The following is a 22,263-nucleotide window of genomic DNA, read 5'->3' on the forward strand; positions in this document are numbered from 1 at the left end:
ATTTGATACATAGAATGAATTGTTACCCATCATCACCTAGATTAGTAGTTTTCGAAGGTGGAATGTGTATTAAGTATACTCTTGAAAAACAAGTCAAAATAAAAATGTTACTCTACATGCATGAGATTACCAGTTTTGACACTTCATTTGGAAATAAAAAAGCTGACTGTTTAAGCTTTGTAAGATAGGGCACTTTGTAAATAAGTTCTAGACACAGCCTCCTGAGAAGGGTTCTTTGAAGCTTTCTTAGTGAGTTAAAACTTCATATTCAAAGACTATAAAACTTCATTTTCAAAGACTCCTGCTTTGGACTAGGCAAGTTGGGCCAATATTCGTGTGAGGGGGGGAAAAATTGGCCACCACTTCAAAATGTGTCATGACATGTTGTATCATGGCCTCTGCCATTCTTTTTTTTTTTTTAATTTTTTATTGTTGGTTGTTCAAAACATTACATATTTCTTGATATATCATATTTCACACTTTGATTCAAGTGGGTTATGAACTCCCATTTTTACCCCATATACAGATTGCAGAATCACATCAGTTACACATCCATTGATTTACATATTGCCATACTAGTGTCTGTTGTGTTCTGCTGCCTTTGCTATCCTCTACTATCCCCCCTCCCCTCCCCTCCCCTCCCCTCCCCTCCCCTCTTCTCTCTCTCCCCCCTCTCTGCCATTCTTTTATAATTTTTGTTTTACTTTCATTAACATTTGATCGGTTAGTAACCATAATATACCATATGTTAGGGATTGTGAGATAGTGATTTTTATATTATCTCATTTTCTTATCAAATTAAGTATTGTGACATAGTATTATTACCTTCCTTTTCTTTCAACGAGGAACTTAAAATTCAAAAATAATAAGTAGCTTGTCCAAGGATGTGAAGCTAATAAGTGGTAGGACCAAAATTCAAATTCAGATATTCAAGTCATGTGTTTCTTTCTTCTCTGTTATACAGCATTCAAAAAGAGTTGTCATTATTTTCATTGCCTTTGGATTAGTCACTCTATTAAGTTCCAGGCATAAGCAGTTACATAACAAATCTAAGGATTATTTTCCTCCTCCTGTCCTCATATTCTTTCCTCCTCTCTCTATGCCTACCTCCATCTCTATTCTTCCTTCACATAAAGATTCCACCCTGGCTCTAGTTGAGAAACACCACAGATGGCACACATCTTTTGATCTGCTCCCTAATTTGTTGAAAATCAGTGCAAAATATATTAGTTGTGACACATTTTGAGCACTTATATTCTTTAGGAAACTGAAAACATTAACAGTGTTGTAGAGGAAGTTCCATGTGGGAACTCAAACAGCCAACACAAGAAGGCTGTTTGTCCTAAGTGCCAGTGAGGGTCACACATGAAATTGAGGAAGCAGAGATCCATAGAACCTGGAATTGGTCAGGAAGAACAGACCTGAAATGGACTTTGAAGGATGGGCAAGATGTGGACAGGTAAAAAGGAATAGAAAGAGGAAACAGATGTGCTTGGGGCTGGGTATTTAAGTGACAGCTTCATATTGGGAAGAAGAAGGGGCCACCTCTCCTGATTCCTGTTCCAGAAGCCTTGTATAATCCCCAGTTATAGTGGGAAGAATCCCACACCAAACCTTCCCACCTCTGAGTTCCAGTCTCAGGATGTAAAAAGTCACCTTCTCCTGGAATTTATCTATGTTCTCTTTGTATTATTACTATTAGATGCATGTTATATCCTTTCCAAATGTAAGTGAATGATGGTTGGCTTATTAAAATAAGCTAGGGAGGTTATTTCAAACTAAAAAAAAAAGATATTGATAGATAAGAGCAGATTAATTTTTTAAGAAATCCTTGTTACTTCAAGACATAGATTAAACTTTGATTTATATCAGCACATTAATATTTGACTTTAGAAAAAAGCCTTAAATGACTAACTAATTGTGCTAATTGCATATAACCAACTTAGTTATGTACAAATATTTTACCCTTCACCAAACTTCTGTAACTTACTTAGACTTTCTACATTTTTTTTACTTTACCACCAAAAGACTTTCTCACCAAGAAACATTTCTTTTTCCTTCTCCTTTTCATATTAACATATATTTTCATACCTAGAACCTTTTTATATCTCTTTTATAGCTGTTGATCCTTTTAAAATTAATATTCTAAACAAGCCCTATAAAATTTCTGAATTCAGACAAACCACTCCACTTTAACAAGATGAAATATTTCGTTTTTATGGTACTCAGATTGAAACCCAACTGAAACCTCTCCTTTTCTTTGTATATGAAATTACACCTGATTGAATCTTAACTCTTAGTAACCTTATTTTTAGTGCAGCCAGAAACAAAGCAATCTCAAAGTTTGAAGTAAAGATTTGGGATTGTAGCTGGGTATAATGGTGCATGCCCCTCCTAAATTCATCCACCAGGAACTTCAGAATGTGACCTTATATGGAAATAGTCTTTATAGCTGTAATTAAGTTAAGATGAAGTTATAATGGATTAATGGACTCTAAATAAAAATAATCTCACACAATATTTAAATATATTACCTTATGGAATTTAAGAAGTTAAGAGTACCTGATTTTATATTTAGCAGCTGCTGTTTTAGCACTTTAACTTTGTGAATTAATCAGATGTCTTTAACAAACACATTTATGAAAATTAATCCCATTGATGTTAAATCTAATGTTCTCATTTTAACTATAAAAATCAAGATATACAAGTGTAGCTAACAGTATTAGCCATCTCTTTCCTGTTGAAGAAAAATCCTATAGGTAATGGGTATTCCATTCTAGACATTTTATAGAAACCAACACTCCATTAATTGTCTTAACTTGTAAGTTAGTAATTTCAAAGACATCTTTATTCTCATCTGCTTACTTAATTTAAATTTTTTAAGTCATGTGAAGTAAAAGGTATATGGAGCCATTTCTCTTTTAAATTTTGATTTATGAGTGCTCATTTATCTATATGCAAACTTTGATATAATGACTTAAGCACATACTTAGACACAATATAATACACAGGTGTGCACACATAAATAAAACAGACACAATACAATACACAAATGTGCACACATAAATTAAAAAAAAAAAAAAAAACATTTTTTCCACTTCCCCAGTTGGTAATTAGGTATCCACAGGTAGGAGGCACAGCTACAGATGTTTATTAAAACCTCTATTAGATTTAACCTGTTAAGAATGAAAATAGAGCCTATCAGACTTTTACGTTATGACTTAAATGTAAGGCAGGCTTTAATAACTGGAAATGCTAGGTTTAAAGTCTGGCAGCCATGGTGGACATTGAAATCAAAGGTTCAGGTGGCCACTTGTCCTCGATGACTATCAGATTTATTCCCCAAATCACCATGTCTATGTCCTTCTTAGGATTTTGTGAAGGAGATTTTCCAATGTATTTATGAGCCAGCCCTTGAAAATTGGCCTCTGGACAAAAAAAGTATAAAAACCTCTATAGTTAGATAAAATAAGACTACTTAGAAAAATATATTAACTTAGGCAGAAAGGATCAAATGTGAATTCACTATAAAACCATGAGTTCAAAAATAGAATTAAAAAAAAAGAATTTTAAAAAAGTCTTAAAAATGACACAGATGTAATTACTCTAGTAAAAGAGCACAAGAACATTTTTATCAGATCAGGGTTCACTTTTTATTTCAGATTAGAGTTAGAATGTAAGAGTCCTGAAATCCTCAGGTAAAGATTTTCAAAGTAAAGAAGGCTTGTATGTACTAGATCGTTCCATTTTTCCCACCCTGTGCTGTAGTGTTTAGGGAGGAACTTGTTAAGAAAGCAGGGTGGTAGAGTGCAAGAGCAGATAAGAGAGCCAGCCATTTAGGTCCCACAGTGGCTTGAATTTAAAACTGACACTTTTTTTTTTCTTCAACTGGTTCTCCACAAGCCTTATAAGTCTTGCAAGCTCTTCAAGCCCTGTAAGCCTCTGCAATTTACATTTCAAATGCAAGCTTTGGAGAGAGATCTGGCAGAAGCTAAGAAGTAAGGGAAGTTGCTGTTTTGAGCAAAACCTCATGCACAGGGCTTTTTAACCATTTTTTTCCATTTCTCCAGTTGGTAATTCGGTCAGATTTGGATGCAGAAAATTATGAGATGTCATCTCCCATTACTTTTGAGGTTGAGGCTCCCCTCTGAACAACACGAAAATGAACAAGAGAATAGGACATGGGTTTTTGCACCCAGGAACTGTCTCTTTGGCTACAGAATGTCTCCTCAATGCTGGAGCCTCCAGCAGACAGCAATTTCCACTTTCCATGCATGACCTCTGGATTTAACTGCTGCCTTGCCAGTGTGCTTTTTCATGGGTGGCCATGAAAAAGATGCAAGCCCCCAGATTACCCACCTTTACCATGTGATTTGTAATCCCTGGGAGAACATATAACCCCTTTTTGAAATGAATCTTGATCTGTCTGTGTTGAGCCTCCAATTGGTTAATGAACTTTTTGGGGGCGGGTAGAATTGAACCTCACTTAGAATAGAAAATCACAGCTGAGTCTAATTTACATTTTTGGCACAATTTGCGCTTTTTTTAACAAGGTCTGAGAAGTCCTTAGGCCTGCACATAGGAGATTCGGACTATTTCCTTTCTTTTTACAGAACAGGCTGAGCTGTAGAATGGTATTAAAATTTATATTTCCCTCTGATAGCCATGATTCTCTATCAGACCATGTTTGGCCGCAGAAGAACACTAGTGGTAAAGGCTGGCATAAAGAGTTTACTCTAGCTGTGGGCCAAAGGAATCTTCAGAGAGCTGTGGATATAAATCTCCCTTTTGCAGTCAAAGAAACTAGCAGAGCACACAGGCGCACAGAAACAACAATGGGAATCACTGTGGGCTTGCAAAGACTTAATACGTGAACAAAGGGAATCCAGGGATTACACTCCATGTAAAATGTCCTTCTCTCAATGGCTTGTGTCTGATCAGGAGGGGAGGGGGTGCTTGGGAGGAGTGAGCACAAGAGAGTGCAGTATGGTTCATTTTAGGTGAATATGTCATTGGGGCTTTCACTCAGTGCCACTCTTTCGACCAGTTGCCACAGCATACCCTATAAGGGCAGTCGGGAGAGAAGTTGGGGAGAAACCTTTGAATTTTACCAGGGAGTGGCCCCAGCCAGAATCTCAGAGTTGTTCCAACCCTTTGTCCATCTCCACACACCGAAGGCAGACTGGGCTTACACAGCACCAAATGTGCTCCGAGCCTCCACAGCATACCCTATAAGGGCAGTCGGGAGAGAAGTTGGGGAGAAACCTTTGAATTTTACCAGGGAGTGGCCCCAGCCAGAATCTCAGAGTTGTTCCAACCCTTTGTCCATCTCCACACACCGAAGGCAGACTGGGCTTACACAGCACCAAATGTGCTCCGAGCCTGGATAGGATAGTGAGAAATGGCCTTCGCAGAACCCAACATGACTGACCTGTGGGATGGGTGATTAGGAGCCACCTGGGCCATGAATCCTATCACCTGAGTCTTGTAGAGTGGCGGCTTGTACTAACTGCATTTAATTAGCCAATGGGTGCTCATTACTTTCCTCCAAAAAGAAAGAAAGAGAGAAAGGCACACCTCAGAAAGATGTGGGGTGCATGTGAAGGAGCTTACCTTGGTGACAGTCCCAGCTGAGTCCCTATCTGAGACCAGAGATGATACTGGTGGTGTTCAGAGTCCTGTTGCCCTGGTATTGAACACCCAAGAAAAGCCAAAGCAAGAGCCAAAAGTTTTATTTAGAGGATAGAACAGAGACAGACCTCTCCCAAGGCAGAAGGGATCCAGAGCTGGTGTCCTCTTATTCAATAAAGTTTTGGGAATGAAATAAAGTGGTGAGTGTCATTGCTGGAGCACTCAAACAGGAGGAGCTGCCCTTGCCTAGGATGCTACAAAAGCAACTGGGTTCATCACAGAAGCTTGGCTCATACAACTTTTCCAAACTAGATTTATAAACTGAGCTCAACGGGGGTGAGAATCCTTAGAACAAATGTTCCAAATAGGCTGATCCTGAGACAAATCTGTGCAGTGAGCCAGTGAGTGGCCAGTTGGTTGGTTTGCTGATTTAATTTGTGAATATTATGCCTTTGGGCATAGAATGGGCTCTCCAACTTTCCTATCTATACTCTGGTACTCACACTGCCTGAAAGGCCCCTAAAGACTTTTGGGTTGGTGATTCTTGCCTTGGGACCCTAGAGGGCAGAACCAAGAGAGACCTCTAGGTTCTGTTTCCCATCCAAGCCATTGAAGAAAGACCAGCACTGGAGAAGCCAAGGCAGGAGTAACTGGAGGCCTGAGTAATCAGCTCCTGATGCACTCAGGCCCTGGAGGGTCTCAGAGCAGATGGAAACACCACCCACTCTCCTCGACAGATGGAGTTCCCCGAAACTGGGTTCAGGTCTGGTTTCCCCCAAGGCTCCCTGAGGCCAGAGGCTTTGTTGTAAGAGCTTCTTGACAGAGCCACAGAAGCAGAGGGAACACTGAGGTGCATCAACCATGACCACCAGATGTAGAGGAGGAAACCCAGGGACCAGAAGGGAAACCCAAAGGGACATGAGATGAGAGCTGCCTCTCAGCCAGGATTCCAAAACAGCAATGTGTTTTGGACCAGTGGGGAAAGCAAGGAGGAACTGGTTTCCTTCTGAAAAGAAGGAAACCAACAAGAAAGGCCTACTAAGATCCCAGGGCAAATCCTCTAAACGACAAAAATGGCGGCCTCAGCCCTCATTAGACATATGAGACATTACCAAACAAAAGTCCAGTCAGGATTATTTGAGGTTTCAAAAATCTTTAAACAGTTCACACTCAACTCGGATTAGACACTAACATGCTTACATCGCCCAGAGAACTCGCACACTGTGATGAACTGCGGTTGACTGAACATGCTGCAGGCCAGACACCAAGCCAGGCAGTTGGGGAACATTATCTTTCATTCCATTCACAGCCCCCAGAGGAGAGTTCCACCAGCTGGGCATTGGCGAAGAAACTGGGACCCTGAGAAGTTTGTGACATGCCTCACACTCCCCGCAGCCCCAGCCCCTCCCATTTCTGGCTTCTGTGCCACTCTCTCCCTTGTCAAGTGGCTGCCCAAGTTGTCCTGGGGTCAGGCAAGACTGGGGAGCATGTATGTGCATGTGTGTGCACAGGACACAGAGAAAAGGGGGGGGCAAGGAGGCATCCTAGGTGAAGGGCAGGGGAGACCTGCAGGGGTCTTCAGGAGCCCCCAGCTTCATGAGGTGTTGCTATTAGAGTAAAGGCATTCTTAGCTCCTCTTCTTGATACAAATCTGAATGTGATGCAAACCTTGGAGTATGATTAGAAGTACATGTGAGTTTCAGGGGCCACAGGTGTCCCCAGGTACCACCTAGTCCTGCCCCCACTTTACCTCCCTGGGCTCTCTTCCTGGGGTGGTACTGTGCCCATCAGTGGGCCTTGGAGGTTTCTCAGTGCATTCAGACTGAGTGAATCATGTGTATCAACGTGGGTCTCTTGCCTCAGATTCCCCGGGCCTTGCTCAAAGAGGAGCAGCCAGCATAACCTGTGGCTGTAGAGGCCAGGCAACTTCTCAGGTGCAGCCCGTGTGTGTTCCAGGCCACAGCAGCCAAGGGTCCACTTAGAGCCACCACAACACCATTGCTGCAAGCTCGGCCTTTCTTTCCTCTCCCCTCCTGAATTTCAACCCTTCTTAAAGCCCTTCAAGGGAGTCACTGTGGTCTAGTGGGAAAACCCCAAGTTAGTAAGCCAGAAAGGCATGTGTTCAAATAGCAGCTCCACCATTTAAGAACTATGACTTGAGGCAAATTGAACCTTAGTTTTCTCACCTGTAAAATGGCTCTGATTGTCCCTATGCTCTGAGGACCCACTTCCAGAAAGTGGAAGAAAAGTATTTCAGACAGACCCAAAGAGTCAAGGCAGAGAACTGCAACATTGCAGGATATTTGTGACAAAGGGGTGCCAAGATTACCTGCACTTCAGGGTCTTAAGAGCTGAAGAATTTTAGGTACAAAGGGACAAATGTTGAAGGAGTTTATTCAAAGTACAATAAGGAGGTAAGAATTATTATACCCATTTCATGAATGAAGAGATTGAGGCTCAGAGAAGGAAAAAACTTGCTTAGGGTCACAAAGCTAGCAAGTACTAAACTCAAATTCAAACCCAAGTTGGGTAACACAAAAGCCCACGTGTTCTTTCTCCTCTACCTCGCTGCCCTCCTACATAGAGAAGGGCAGCAATGACACCGATGACTCACACCACCCAAACCCAGGGCGATGGACAGACCTTGCCTCTGCAGGCATCCTGTCCAAAGCTGTTCCAGCCATGTCACCAGAACAAAGGTTCAAGTGCACCTGCTCCTCTGAGAGGCAGGAAGTTTCTTGCAGGCAATGCCAGCTGGGGTTCCATGCCCGGGTAGGTCATCAATGTCAAGCAGGCTAGTGCTGAGTCCCAGGAAACCCACCAGCATTTTTTAGAGCTGTGACCAGGACTCTGACAAGCTGTCCCAGGTGCTGGAGAGTGCACACAGTGCAAGTTCCATCTCTGCTACTAACTAGCTGTGTGACCTAAGTTACCCCACCTCTCTGTCCATTTCCTCATCTAAGCGACCTTACTGAGCTGGTGTGAGAGCAAAATTGGGTGAGAACAATGCCTTGTGTGCCCAGTGCAGCTGGTGCCAGGAAGTCTCAGTGGAGAAAGGCCGTAGGTGTGAGAAGCAGTCTCGCCTCCTCCACTCAGCACCACTGTGGCCACCAGCGAGTGACAGGCCCTTCTGGACCCTATTTCCCTTGTCTGCAAAAGGAGCATCACAGTATTTTCCAACTTCACCCAGTGTGTGACAACACCCCCGTGTGTTACTAGGCACAGAGTGCTTAAATGGTACATGGCAGATGTGAAGAGCACGGTGTGGGTTGGCTGCTATTGTTTTTGAAAATGTGAGCTATCATTATTTTTTCTACTCCATCCTAGTCACAGCCCCACCTCTTCCCCATTCTCCCATTCATTCAACATGTATTCATCAAGCACCAACTATGTGCCAGGTATAGACACTGGGTTAAAACTGAATAAAGCAGAAAAGGTCCTTGTTATTATGAAGCATGCATTGTCACTGGGAGACAGGGACTAGAGCAAATAAATATCTAACATATGTCAGGTAGTGATACATTCTCTGAGAACAGAAAAAGTTGAGTAATGAACTCGATATTGAAAGATATTTACATAGATATCTTAGTCTGTTTGTGCACCAATAACAGAATACCTAGGGTCAAAATACCTAAGGTTGGGCCACTTACAAAGACAGGAATTCTTTCTCATAGTTGAGGAGGCTGGGCAAGTTCAGTAACTGGTGAGGTTCATTCTTCTCCCAAGATGGCACTTTGAACGCTGTGTCCTCACATAGCAGAAGAGCAGGAGAAAAGGGTCACAGTCCCTCCAGTCCTTTCAGAGGGCCCTAATCCCCTCCATAAGAGCTCTGCCTTCATCATTTAGTCACCTTCTGAAAGCCCCACCTCCTAATGCTGTCACATTGGTGGTTAAGTTTCAACATATAAGTCTAGGGGATCCATTCAGACTATAGCAGGGATCATGAAAGGTTAAACTAAGAATGGCACATTGAGGAGAGACCTGCATGCATGTGTCTCCCCTGCAGAGAGGTGGCTTAACTTGTATAAGACATACAGGACTTGGAATTAGACAGGCCTGGATGGGTAAAGGGCAAAACAATGGTTCCCTGAACCAAAAGGAGACTAAGCCTTCTCCTGGCATGGGGTGGGGTGGGCAGGGAAGCTCATGCATATGCTCAAAATCCTCCACCCGGTCCCATCTGTACATCCAGCCAACCAGGGGAAGAGGACAATAAAACAATAATAGTGTTTCTATATTCATCCACCCCTTCCCAGTTTACAAACTGATTTTATCTTCTTTAAGCCCAAAATAGCAAGAAACAGATGGAACACTCAAAGCAGTTAATTAGAGTGAGTTGAATAAAGAAACCACCTCTTAGTGTGGGCAAGTGGGCTGGAACTCTTCCTGTGCCCCTCCAAGTCCATTTACCTTCTTCTCCCTGGTCTACTTGGGCCAGGAAGCAGGGACACAGACCTGCAAAGGCTATATCAATGACCTCATGCCCTCTGACGCCCAGTTGAGAGTCGCCAATGTGGCTACTGGAATAGCAGGTCAGAAGAATAAGAAGGAGACATAGTTCTGGATATTTATTCCCTTAAACCATGTGAGCCTGGCTATGTCCCTACACAGAAATTACAAGCTCCTCTGAAGACCATGGCCATGCTGCCTTCAATGCTAATTCCACTCCCTTCCTTTGGACTCTTCTTGTCCCTATGGACCAAGGGGAATGACAGCTCTGGGTCACATCCTTGGGCTCCTGAAGGATATCTTAGGTTTCCCTAATTTCTTGATTCATCTTTCTAATCAGGCTCTTTGTAAACTAACCTCTCTTCAGTGACCGCTACTTGAATGTGCCACCTCTTTTCTATTGAGGCAATAGGGATAAGAATGAGATGATAATAACTCCTGGAGTGGGCTACGGTCGGAGCTGTCTCCACCTCCCAGGCCCACAGGGACTACAGTAAAAGTGGTGACCAGGATCAGTGAGAGAGCCACTGTCGTCCATAATGTTTGAGAAGCAAATGGACGGACCACTCAAGAAGAGCATTTCAGTGCAAGCAGGGCCAAAAGCAGAGCAGGATTTGGCCCTTTCTTTCCACAGTGGAAGAACCAGAGGCCAGAGAATTCACTCAAGGTCATGGGCCCATGTCTGTAGGGGTGGTCCTCTCTCTTCCCACATTCCTGCCTTGACCCACCAAGGAAATTCCCAGTAATGCCTTCTGCCCACTGGGGAAGTGCGAGGCAGGGAATTTCTACCCCTCATGCCCCACTTCACCTCATCTCACTGGGAAGAATGTGACTGAGGACAGCCACAGTCATATGGCCATGAGACATCAGTGGCCACTGTGCTAAAGGCCAAGAGTACTTCAGTCTGTCTTATCTTCCCATGCATTCATTTGCACCTGAGCTTAACAACGTTTCTTCTCCCAAGTGGCAAGCCCACTAGTACAGGTCCTCACTCTTTATCTCTGATCTCTCCACACCCCAACCCAACCCAGTTGGCTATCTCTGCTCTTTTGCACCAGGACTAGAGAAGGCAACCATTCAGATTCATCTACACTTAAAGCTCAGGATGCATTGGTCATGAATTAGCAACACCATCTTTCCCAGACCTAGGGTATGATGGGCAGAGGAGGTAATGCAGGTGTGTAGAGTGGGGAAGGCCCTGCAATCCTCTAAACCTGCTACTCTGCTACTAGCTGTGAGATCCAAACAACAGCTCCTCCATCTCCTTTGCTGATCTGTAAAGTAAGGATAATAATTGGCTACTTCACAGGGTTATTGCAGGGATGGAATTGCTAAATTCATGTGAAAGCATTTGTAAGCTTTTATATTTCCCACAAAGGCCAAGGAGTTGTTAACTCAGCAAAAAGCTTTGCATATTTATGTTATCCCAGGTCCTGTGTAGGGTGTGCATTACACTGCAGACATCCAATAATATTAACTGCATTCAATGTACTATGATGAATGGCATGTGGTCTTTGCCCTCAGGGATTTCACATTTGAAAGAAGAGATAGACATGAAGACAATAATGCAGAGGGCAATAGGTACACTGCAGAGTTGCCCAGGGCACCACCTCAGCATCAACTCAACCTCCTGACCCATCTGGGAGTCTGAAGATTTATGGAAGACGTGGTCTCTGAACAGCTAGTGAAGAATCAGCCTGGTTAAGGAGGCTAATTGCAGAGTTGGAAGGACATTTCCCACCACGGAACAGGCAGAGGGAATTAAATCATTTAAGTGTGAAATAGAAACAGTATGTGTGTGTGTCCTTGTTTGACTTCTTCTAGAAGCAAACCTTGAAACCAGGAAGTTAGAGCAAGCAATTTACCCACAGGTGGTCCCAGGAAACCCTGCTGTGGAAGAGAGTGGGAAGGAAAGCAACAACTGATAAATGATCCATTATTGGATCAGCTTCCTCTGTGGGCAACTGGAGCTTAATCCCGCAGGAGAATTCAGGGAAATAGTATAAAAGCTTACCTCAAAGTCACCTGGTCCCAGAAGAAAAAAAAGAGGGGGGGGATAGGACACACCACCTTCCAAATCTGTCACTGGTTGAGAGCTGCTCTTGAGGGCCCCTAGTATCATGACACTTCTAGGCTGCTGCTGACGTGAGCAGAGTGTCCCCTGGTGGTCATTCAGAGAAAAGCACAGACAGTTGAGGCTTGGGCGAGAAGATGGCAGGCAGGTGCATGGGCACAGAAGCAGAAATGCCTTGGTGTTTCTGGGGCCCAAGGTTGCAGGCAATGAGGCTGAAGAGGTAGGTGGAAGGGAGGGCATGAACACGTACCAAGCAACAGTGTTTAAGCCTTGTCCTGAGGGCAAGAGTGAGCCACTGAAGGGTTTTAAGAATGGGAGAAGCATGACAGTACAGTATCTTCAGAGGATCACTCCACCTGCTATATAGCAGATGCTACTGAGGTCTGCCAGTAGGTGGCTGTCATATTAGTGGTCAAGGAAGGAACTGGAAAGGGTTTAACTTTTTTAATTGTAGGAGGATTTTTTAAAAATCTTAGGAGACAAAAACAAACTTAGCAGGACTTGGCAATTTAATGAATGTGGGCCTGATGGATAAGGATTCAATGGTGACTCAGACTCCCTATCTGATGTTTGGCAATTCCGGTGCCTCTAGCAGAGTTACAGAATGAAGGAGCAGATGCAGGGATAGCAGGAGAGATGCGCTGGGTTGATAGCATTGTAAATTGAGGAGTGTGAGGAAAACCCAGCATGAGACATGGAAGTGCAAAGCCCCAGAATAATGGACCTGGAGATAGAAATTCAGAAACTGTCTTCACGTGGGTATTGGAAAGGCTGAGACCAGGTAAGTGTGTAAAATTTGAACCAGTCAGTGGATCAAGGTCAGAACTGAAGCAACCATCAGCATTTAAAATGGAAGGAAGGCGGAAAGCCATCTTTATAGGTATCAGGCATGAAAAAACAAAGGACTTCACTAAAGCATAGAGAGTCAAGAGAATAGAGGTCTTGGGTGACCCGTGTGCCAAGCCGCAAGCACCCAGGAAGCTATGAGCTAACATGTGTTCTGGTTTTTCCACTTGCACTGGCAGGCTGGCCTGTCCTCTATTCATTTTACTCCAGCCTGAGAGATGACGGAGAAAACTAGTCTGTGAAGGCCAGAAGGAAGGATGAAGAGGGACTGGTTGATGTCTGCATGTTCCAGGGTATGCTGGTCCTTCCCCTAGAAGACACACTTAGAGGATGAGCAGGAGCAGGGAGAGGAAGATAGGAGAAGAGTTTTTTAAAAGGAAAGGATTACCAAGGGGGTAAGCTATAAGAGCGTCAAGAGCTCAAGTATAAGCCTTGACCTTCGGCAAGAGAAGGAAATCATGCACTCTGGAGTTGAAGCAAAGGAGATGAAAATAAATAGGAATGTACACACGTGCTTAAGGTTGGAGCAGAGGCGAGTCACTGCCCAGAGCACCAGTTTTCTCAAGAGGTAGGAGGTAAGAGTCCTACTGAGAGGAATAGAGTGGAGGGTAGGTTAGGAGACTGGTGGAAGTTAGGTCCACCATTAAGGAGATGAGAAAAAGGAGCTGACCAAGGACAAATGAACCAACAATCAGAACTCAGAGCCCAGCTAAGGCTAAAGATGACTTATCTTTGATAGTCCCAACCCATTGGTAATGATGCTCTGATTATGGTACAATGAATGACGTTGGTGTGTCTCTCCAAAAGTCCTATATTGAAATGCTGATCTCCAAGATGATGGTATTAGGAGGTGGGAGACTGAGAGGTGACTAAGCCATGAATGAGATTAGCACCTTTATCAAAGAGGCCCCTGGAGAGCTGCCTTGCGGGTAGAAGTTGCCATCTATAAACCAGAAAGTGAGTTCTCACCAGATACTAAATCCAGAACTATAAAAAATAAACTCCTGTTCTTCATCAGCAGCCCAGTCTAAGGAACTCTGTTCCAGATGTTGACAATTGTGTCTGGGTTCCGTGTTCTGTCCTCTCACGGGGCTCCTATGCACATGTGCACAGGTAGCATCGTTGCAGAACCTGACCTCCCATGATCATTTCTGGCTTCCTCTCTGTGTGTCTCTGTCCAGGAGCTGTATTCTCAATCCTATGATGCTGTTGGGGTGATGTTTGCCTCCATCCCAGGATTCGCAGACTTTTACTCTCAGACTGAAATGAATAACCAGGGAGTGGAATGCCTGCGCTTGCTCAACGAGATCATTGCTGACTTTGATGAGGTAAATCTGAGCCTCAGAAATTTACAGTCACAAATGGGCATCATTGTTGTCATAGCCTTGTGTGAATTATCACCTTTGGTGGGTTTTCTTGCATTTAGAGAATTCTAGGCTGTATTATAAACACAGAGACCACGTATTGTCTGACTTAATTATCACAATGACAATTATGAGCTAGCTAATTGATGTTTGATGGATGCGTGCATTGGAGAATGTTGAAATCAAGCCAATTAACATCATCACCTCACATTCTGACCATTGTGTGTGTGTGTGTATGTGTGATGAAAACACTTAAAATCAAACATCCCTTTCAACCCTAAAACCCTCCAATGGCTTCCCCAGGCCAGCTCCAGCTCCTTAGTGAGGCACAAGGCCTTGAACTTACTGTCCTTCTTAGCAATTTCCAAGTGTGCAATACATTAAATTAACTATAGCTACTGAGGTGTGCAATAGCCCTCAAGAATTTATTCCTCTTAACCAAAGCAGTGTATCTATGGCCAATATCTCCCAGCTCCCACTCACTCCTGGCTGCTGGTAACCACCACTCCATGCTCCACTTCTATATGTGGCGTTTTTAGATTCCACATGTAAGTGAGATCAGGCAATGTTTGCCTTTCTGTGCTTGGCTTATTTCACTCAGCCTAATGTCCTCCAGGTCCATTTGGGCTGTTGCAATGGATGGAATTTCCTTCTTTGGCAGCTGAAGAGTATCCTGTTATATATATATATATATATACACACAATGCTTTCTTCTCCATTCACCCATCAATGGACACTGAGGTTAGTTCCACATCTTGGTTATTGACAATGTGCTGCAAGAGTGAAGATGTCTCAGTACCTTCTCGGGGCTCTCAGATCAGCTGGTCACCATTGGCATGGCCTATGCCTGGCCACATCATTTCTGACCTGGACAACGAAAGACTAGTTATCTAGCTCCACTTCCTCCCCCACCTATGTCTCACCATCTGCAGCCACCAAAGGCAGAGCATTTTCTGCCACATCCTTTGAAGCCTAATTCCCTGGCTTGCCCACCCCAGGCTTTCCCCGGGTGGCTCCGTGTGCACAGACGTGCCTTCCTCCTTGCACTCAGTACAGACCCTCTAGATTCTTCCATGCTGGGCTCACTTTAATGCTTCTGCTGCTCTCTTGCTGGTAGAATTATCACAGGAACTTGGGATCCTGCAAAATTCTTTCTAGGCACAGAAGAAAGCTGAACATTGCTCCAAGCACATCCGGCAAGACTGTTTGCAATAAGCCAGCGCCAGCTCCTCACCCCACAGCCCCTTCCTGCTCGAAGGGCTATCAAAGTCCTCTCACACTTTGGTCCTCTGTTTTCATTTTTTTATAGTGAAAGGGGGTGATGGACCCCACATTATGACCCTAGACATGTTCAGCCACAGATTAGGTAAATGTGCTGCCTGTGTATTAAATGAAATAACAAAGCCCCTTGCTGCCTCTAAATGGACTTCTGAGGAGGGACTACCTGTGCCAGGACTTGGAAACGGCTCTGTGACAAGAAATTCTAAGAAAAAAGCAGAGCCTGGTTCGTGCTCCCACAGAACCATGTTGGGTCAGCCCATGGCCGGCAGAAAGCTGAGGAAATGTAGTTGCATGGAGGCAGAGTTGGGGAGAGAGGTGGGTAGCTAAAAGCATCCAAGATCTTTGAGCTAAAATTTGAATGGTCAAAGGGCTGCTAAAAGATCAACCTTGAGGGCAAATTTGAGACACCCAAGGCTGAGTGAGAACCTATATTTTGAGCATAATTTGCACAGGCAGAAGAGTAGCTTCAAGTTAGCTCAAGTTAGCTTCAAGTTAGCTCAAGAAACTCACATAATGAGCAAAGTTGCCCGAGCTGTGAATTGAGTCCCTAGCCACACACACACACACACACACACACACCTCAAAGCAAATCACAAAAACCCTGTTCTCCTGGTCCCAGAAGAGCTCCTCTGAGCAGGAATTGACTGCCTTTTTTGGCTCCTGATTAATTTTGAGAGGATGCTGTAGCCAGACAGTCTCTAGAAATCCTACTTTGTCTGCTTGGTTTGTCCATCTGACTGTCCACTTGCAGGACAGGAGACCCTAAGAATGTTACAACCTCAGAGTTGGAGAACAAGAAATTATATCTAAACACCTGTCAACAATTGAAAATAGAAGCCAAATGTGAGCCTTGGAGCCAGGGAGGTTCAGTGAGCCCTAGGTCTTCCACTCGGGGCAGTTTCATAGTTGAAGGACCTGCTCAGTCTCCCAGGGGAATAGCACTTGGTTCAATGTGCTGCTGTCACCGTCGTGTAAGTCTTAGTTTTTGATCAAAGGATTCCATGTCTTCTTTTGCAAAGGACCCTCAAAATTATGTAGCTGGGAAAAGGGGAAGGGAGACTTAAGGAGAACCACTCATGACATTTTATGTAAGTCTGAAAGTCTTGCATCATGAGGGACTCCTCTGTCCCAGGTAAACCAGGGTATCCTGACATCCATGATGCAATTTCAGATAGAATCATCCAAAGAGCCTCACTGGGAAAGTGACTTATATGGGAATCCTGGAGGAGATGAAGGAGTAGAATCAGCCATAGGAATACCTGTGGGGATGGTGCCAGGCAGAGGCAAAGGAGGCACAGATCCCTGAGGAGGGAATATGTCACAGCCTCCCATGGGTCTCTCTAACAATCAAATCTTGAAGTGGAGTTTGGAATGTGCCATGACTTATGCAATGATTTGGTAGAACACATCACAGAATTGCACCATTCAAGTTTCAGGTCTGGAAGAAAAATTCAAATCCACATTAGCTCCAGTCCTCAATGTGGTGTGCAGGTACCAATGACCTGTAGCAGAGTGCATCACGGGACACTAAAAGGCTTTGGAAGCAAGGATGATCTTGCCAACCTCATATCCCAGTGCCTGGAACATAGCATTCAATAATCATCTATGGAATGAGAAGTTGAATGGTTGAGTCACCATACTCCAGACTGTCCATTTTCTTCCTTTATCAAAGCAGTGCCTCTCAAACTTCAGTGTGTCAAAAACACCTGGAAGACGTGTTAAGCCATGTCCAGAGTTTCTGAGTCAGTAGGTGTGGACAGAACCATGACTTTCTGTTTTTTACAAGTTTCTAAGTAATGCTGATGGGACCACACTTTGAAAACCACTGCTTCAAGGCAAGGTGGCAGGATAGGAAAGCAGAACATTGGACCCAAGCTTCAAGGTGCAAAGTCTAGCCCTGACTTCTCCTAGATGGATGAACTTTAAAAAGTTCCATCAACCCTGTTGCCTCAGTTTCCTTACATAAAATGGACATAAAATAATTACTGACTGGGGTAATGAGGCATATTATCTATACTAGGTGAAGGTTTGTTAAACCACACTGAGGGGAGAGGCCATCCAATATCACCTAATGTTCCCAAGGAATAATAGCAGTCACCAATGCATCCAAGGCCCTTAGATTTGGGTACAAAGAAACACACCACCTTGACCCCAGCCTCAAACATTGGGCTGCCATCCCTCATAAAGTGACAAAAGATGGCTAAGGGTATGAGGTGGGGCAGCTAGGAAGCTTTTCACAGGAACAGCCAGGCACAAGTGCAGGCTTCAAGTTGACCAAATTTCATAGAAGCATGGAGGTCAGCCAACCATCGTAAGGTCAGGGAATCACTGAAATTTAGAAATTCTTGATTCAGAAATTTTTCTCAATATAAAATGAGTGCATGGGATAGAACAGCAAGTGGTTTAACTCAAATCTGCCATTCCAGACTCTCCAGTCTGCCTCTTCTCTGCCTCCTGACCACCTTCAAACACACACTCAAACACACACGTACATACAAACATGCACATACACACCACACACATGTGCATGTGTTTATATGCCCACACAAAGATGCACACATATCAATACATGCACATAGGTAACATGTCTGCATACCATGCACATATGTGTGCACATCCACACACAAACACACACAAGTTGACATTGCTGTACAAAAAATATCTGTGCACACTACACACATACATGTGTGAACATGCATGCCCATACACCAGAATGCACACATGGACATGTACACAAGCACCATGCACATATGCATATGTCTTCAAACACCTTTGCACATGTACTTATACACACACACACACACACACACACACAAATCTACAACCTGCACTCACAAATGTCATTAGAAGCTATTTCTTAAGCCACCAAACACAAAGCACTATTTAGTTTATCACAAGTAGTCTCTCCAAATATCCATATGTGTGTCTCCATCTCTAACCCAAGCCATCATTATCTTCTGCTTTGATACTGCAATAGGTCACCCCATGTTTCCTCTCCCCTGCAGCATCCAGGATGACCTTTCCAAAATGCAAATCCAATCTAGTCTCTGCCTACTAAGCAGTGCTTGCCACTGCTGTTTTCCTGAAAGCCTGTGTCTTTGATATTTTCAGTGTATCCTACAGGCCCTTGTGTGCTCTGGCCCCATTGCCTCTCCCAGCTCCTAATCTTCAGCTCACAGCCAGGTTTACGACTCTGCAGCCATATTGGCCTCTGTGTATTTCTTTGAAGCCACTGTGCATCTCTCCCAACTCTGAGCTTTTTTAATGCTATCTCCTCAGTCTGCATGCTCCCTCAACACTTTGCCCCCAGCCTCCCAACACACAGATTCATACACAAATTGTAGGAAACCCCTTTTCAAGCCTAAGAACTAAAGTTGTAAATCAGCTGCCTTCCCAGATTCACCAGATTGGATCAAAATAGTCTATACTTCTCATGCCTACAACCTGTACATTTCCATCTTAAACATAATTAAATTTGAGCTAGTGTGTGATTATTAATTTTTGACATCTGGCCTTACCTGGGCTGTTAGCTCTGTGATGGCCAGGACCTCATATAAATTGTTTCTCAGACATTTAGGAGCTCTATGAATAGTAGCTGTATTAGTTTCCTGTTGCTGCTGTAACAAATTACCATCAATTTATTGGCTTAAAACAACAGAAATTTATTAAAGCAATCACAGGTCTGTATTCCCTCTGGAGGCTCCAGGGAGAAACCACTTCTTTGTCTTCTCCAGCATCTAGAAGCCACCTGCATTCCCTGGCTTATTGCCTCTTTCTCCATCTACAAAGCTAGCAATCATGTCACTCTGATTTCTGCTTCCATGTAATGTCCTTCTCTATCTCTCCTGCTTCCCAGTTTCTCCTATGAAGACCATTGTGATTAGATTTCCCAAAACTAATCATACCTGCAAAATCCCTTTAACCAAGAGAAATAAGAGAGGTGTGCCTTCCAGGGATTAGGACATAGAGATCTTAGAAGCTAGTTCAGGAGGCATTATCCTGCCTACCATCATTATTAAATAAGAGACCAAGGTTTCCCCTCCTTAGCATGAAAATCCCAACTGCAGGTAAAAATGGAGGAAATGCTGAGGATGGCCACCATTCTTTAGTTTAGCCATTCATTCGCTCATTCCTCCATTCAACACCCTCAGCTCTGTCTATACATGCCCCTGGAGTCCTGCATTCCAGTGAGGAGAGAGGGACATGATGACAAACAAGCCAAAGCAGGCATAAGTGCTAAGAAGAGAAGACAAAACAGGAGAGTAAGAGTGTGCAGAAGGGAGAGGGTGTCGCGTTCAACTGCGGATAGGGCGGTCAGCCAGACTACGCTGGCAAGATGGGGTGGAGGGAAGACCTGGAGGTGAGGAGGGAGCCCCAGGTGGTCTGAGGGAGAGTCGTCTCCCGGAACCTCAGATGCAAACCTCCTGAAGCAGAAATAGGCCTGGCCTCTTCCAGGACTAGGAAGGAGGTCAGTGTGGCTGGAATAAAGTGAACAACAAGGACAACAGGGAGGGGTCAGGCTGTGACAAGCTTTGCAGATTGCAGTGAAGACGCTTTGACCCTGACAGAGCTGGAAGCCATTGGAGGGTTCTGTATAAAGCAGGGACACGTTCTAACTCACTCGTAAACAGGATCATTGTGGCCACCACTCTGGGAGAGAGGAGGAAGGAGCAGGCAGGCTCTGCATAGCCCAGCTGGGATCCTGCAGGGGCTTAGACCAGGGTGCAAGCAGGGAGGTGCTAAGGAGGTTCTAAGCACATGGTGAAAAAAGAACCAATGAGATTTGTTGAGAATTTGGGGACAGTCTTGATGACCTCCTTGAGCTAATCTTATTTATTTCAAAGATTCTCGGAAACACACCTACTCCTTCTAGGGTGTCTAGTCACACCATCTAGACTCCTGGCACTTAGCAGGTGCACAGTCACTGGCTGACTGTGAGACCTCCAGAGAGGCAAGGATCCCCAGCATGAGAGCTAGACTTTTCTTCATGTGAGCTAGGGGCTCATTTTCAGGAGCCGCAGCCTGGGGGAAGAGTAAGCACCAGACTAACACCATTGCCTGATCCGTTTCAGCTGCTTGGTGAGGACCGGTTTCAAGACATTGAAAAGATCAAGACCATTGGCAGCACCTACATGGCAGTGTCAGGCCTGTCACCGGAAAAACAGGTAAAGGACTCAGGACCCAGCACAGCCTTTGCCAGCCTTGCTGTTGCCATGTCACTGAAAGTGGTGACACCCCTGTGACTAGGAGGCTTGGGAATGGGGTTATGAAAACTGTGGTTTGCAGGGACTCAGGCAGGGCCACTCTACTGGATAAAGTAATACTGCTATGCTGAGAGACCTCCAGGCTTCCCTCTAACTTCACTTTTCCATTGAACAAAAGTCAGAGCCTGCCAGGTGCAGTGGTGCACACCTGTAATCCCAGCATCTCGGAAGACTGAGGCAGGAGGATCATGAGTTCAAAGCCAGCCTCAGCAACAGAGAGGCACTAAGCAACTCAGTGAGATCCTGTCTCTAAATAAAATACAAAATAGGGCTGGGATGTGGCTCAGTGTTTGAGTGCCCCTGAATTCAATCCCTGGTACCAAAAAAAAAAAAAAAACAGGGCCTAGAGATACCCTGACTATGATTTATGTGGTGGTATCACTAAACCCCTGATGCTAGCCTGTTTTATTGTTCTTATTTTCATTGTCTCCTTCCAAAGTTGTATGAAATAATTATAGCTCTGGAATTTTGAGATATTAACCATGTGCCAAGCACTCAGTGTTACATGGGGACATTAATATCTACCTTCAAGGGCTAATGGATGAATTACCTGGGCTACTGCCATGCTCCCCATACAAAGCCTTGCACCTAGTAAGTCTTCAACAAATGTTAAATGAATATGAGTCCATTGCTGAGGGAGATGGAGTCCTTATTAAATTCCTTCCATCCTTCCTGCATTTTTTTTCCAACTAAAAGAATTCCAAGAGTGACTCTCTGGGAAGAAACCCACAGGGTACATATTTGTGGAACACAATAGCAGGGGTCAGGAAACTCATGCCCACAGGCCAAATCTGGCCCACCACTTACCCTAGTCAATAAAGTTTTATTGGGACATAACCATGTCGAGTCATTTACATTTTATCTTTTTCTCCTTTCAAATACAACAAAGACCATATAGTCTGCAAAACCCAAAATATTTTCTATGTAATGAGCCACATGTGCTACACTCTTAAGTGAGTCTCCTGTGATCTATGCTTCTGGAAGAGTGGACAGGCACATGATTATTTCCTTCTCAGGGACGTGTGGGTAGGGCTAGGGCAGAAAGCCCTGCTGCAGAAACAGTAGCAGTCATCAACTGAATGAGCCCTTCTCATGTTTGCTCCAGCAATGTGAAGACAAGTGGGGGCACCTGTGTGCCCTGGCCGACTTCTCTCTCGCCCTGACCGAAAGCATACAGGAGATCAACAAGCATTCATTCAACAATTTTGAACTCCGGATTGGTGAGTCACAACTGGAAGCCGGGGCTTCAGAAAACTGCTTCCTCGCTCGTTCTGTCAGCAACTTCCACCCCGTGGGTCTCAAGGCAGGGAAATTTTTTCCTGCAAAATTCAGTAGGCTTAGTGTGACCCTAACA

General features: G+C 44.2%; 1 protein-coding gene across 1 annotated transcript in view; it reads left to right on the forward strand.

The window, feature by feature from the left end:
• Adcy8 (adenylate cyclase 8) overlaps window positions 1-22,263 on the forward strand; it is a 216,858-nt gene that overhangs the window by 191,386 nt on the left and 3,209 nt on the right. The window contains exons 15-17 of the mRNA XM_027947608.2: window positions 14,182-14,328; window positions 20,718-20,810; window positions 22,015-22,129. Coding sequence (XP_027803409.1) covers window positions 14,182-14,328; window positions 20,718-20,810; window positions 22,015-22,129 — 355 coding nt within the window. The remainder of the gene's footprint in view (window positions 1-14,181; window positions 14,329-20,717; window positions 20,811-22,014; window positions 22,130-22,263) is intronic.

This window comes from Marmota flaviventris, chromosome 15 (assembly GCF_047511675.1).
Source record: "Marmota flaviventris isolate mMarFla1 chromosome 15, mMarFla1.hap1, whole genome shotgun sequence".
NCBI lineage: Eukaryota > Metazoa > Chordata > Mammalia > Rodentia > Sciuridae > Marmota > Marmota flaviventris.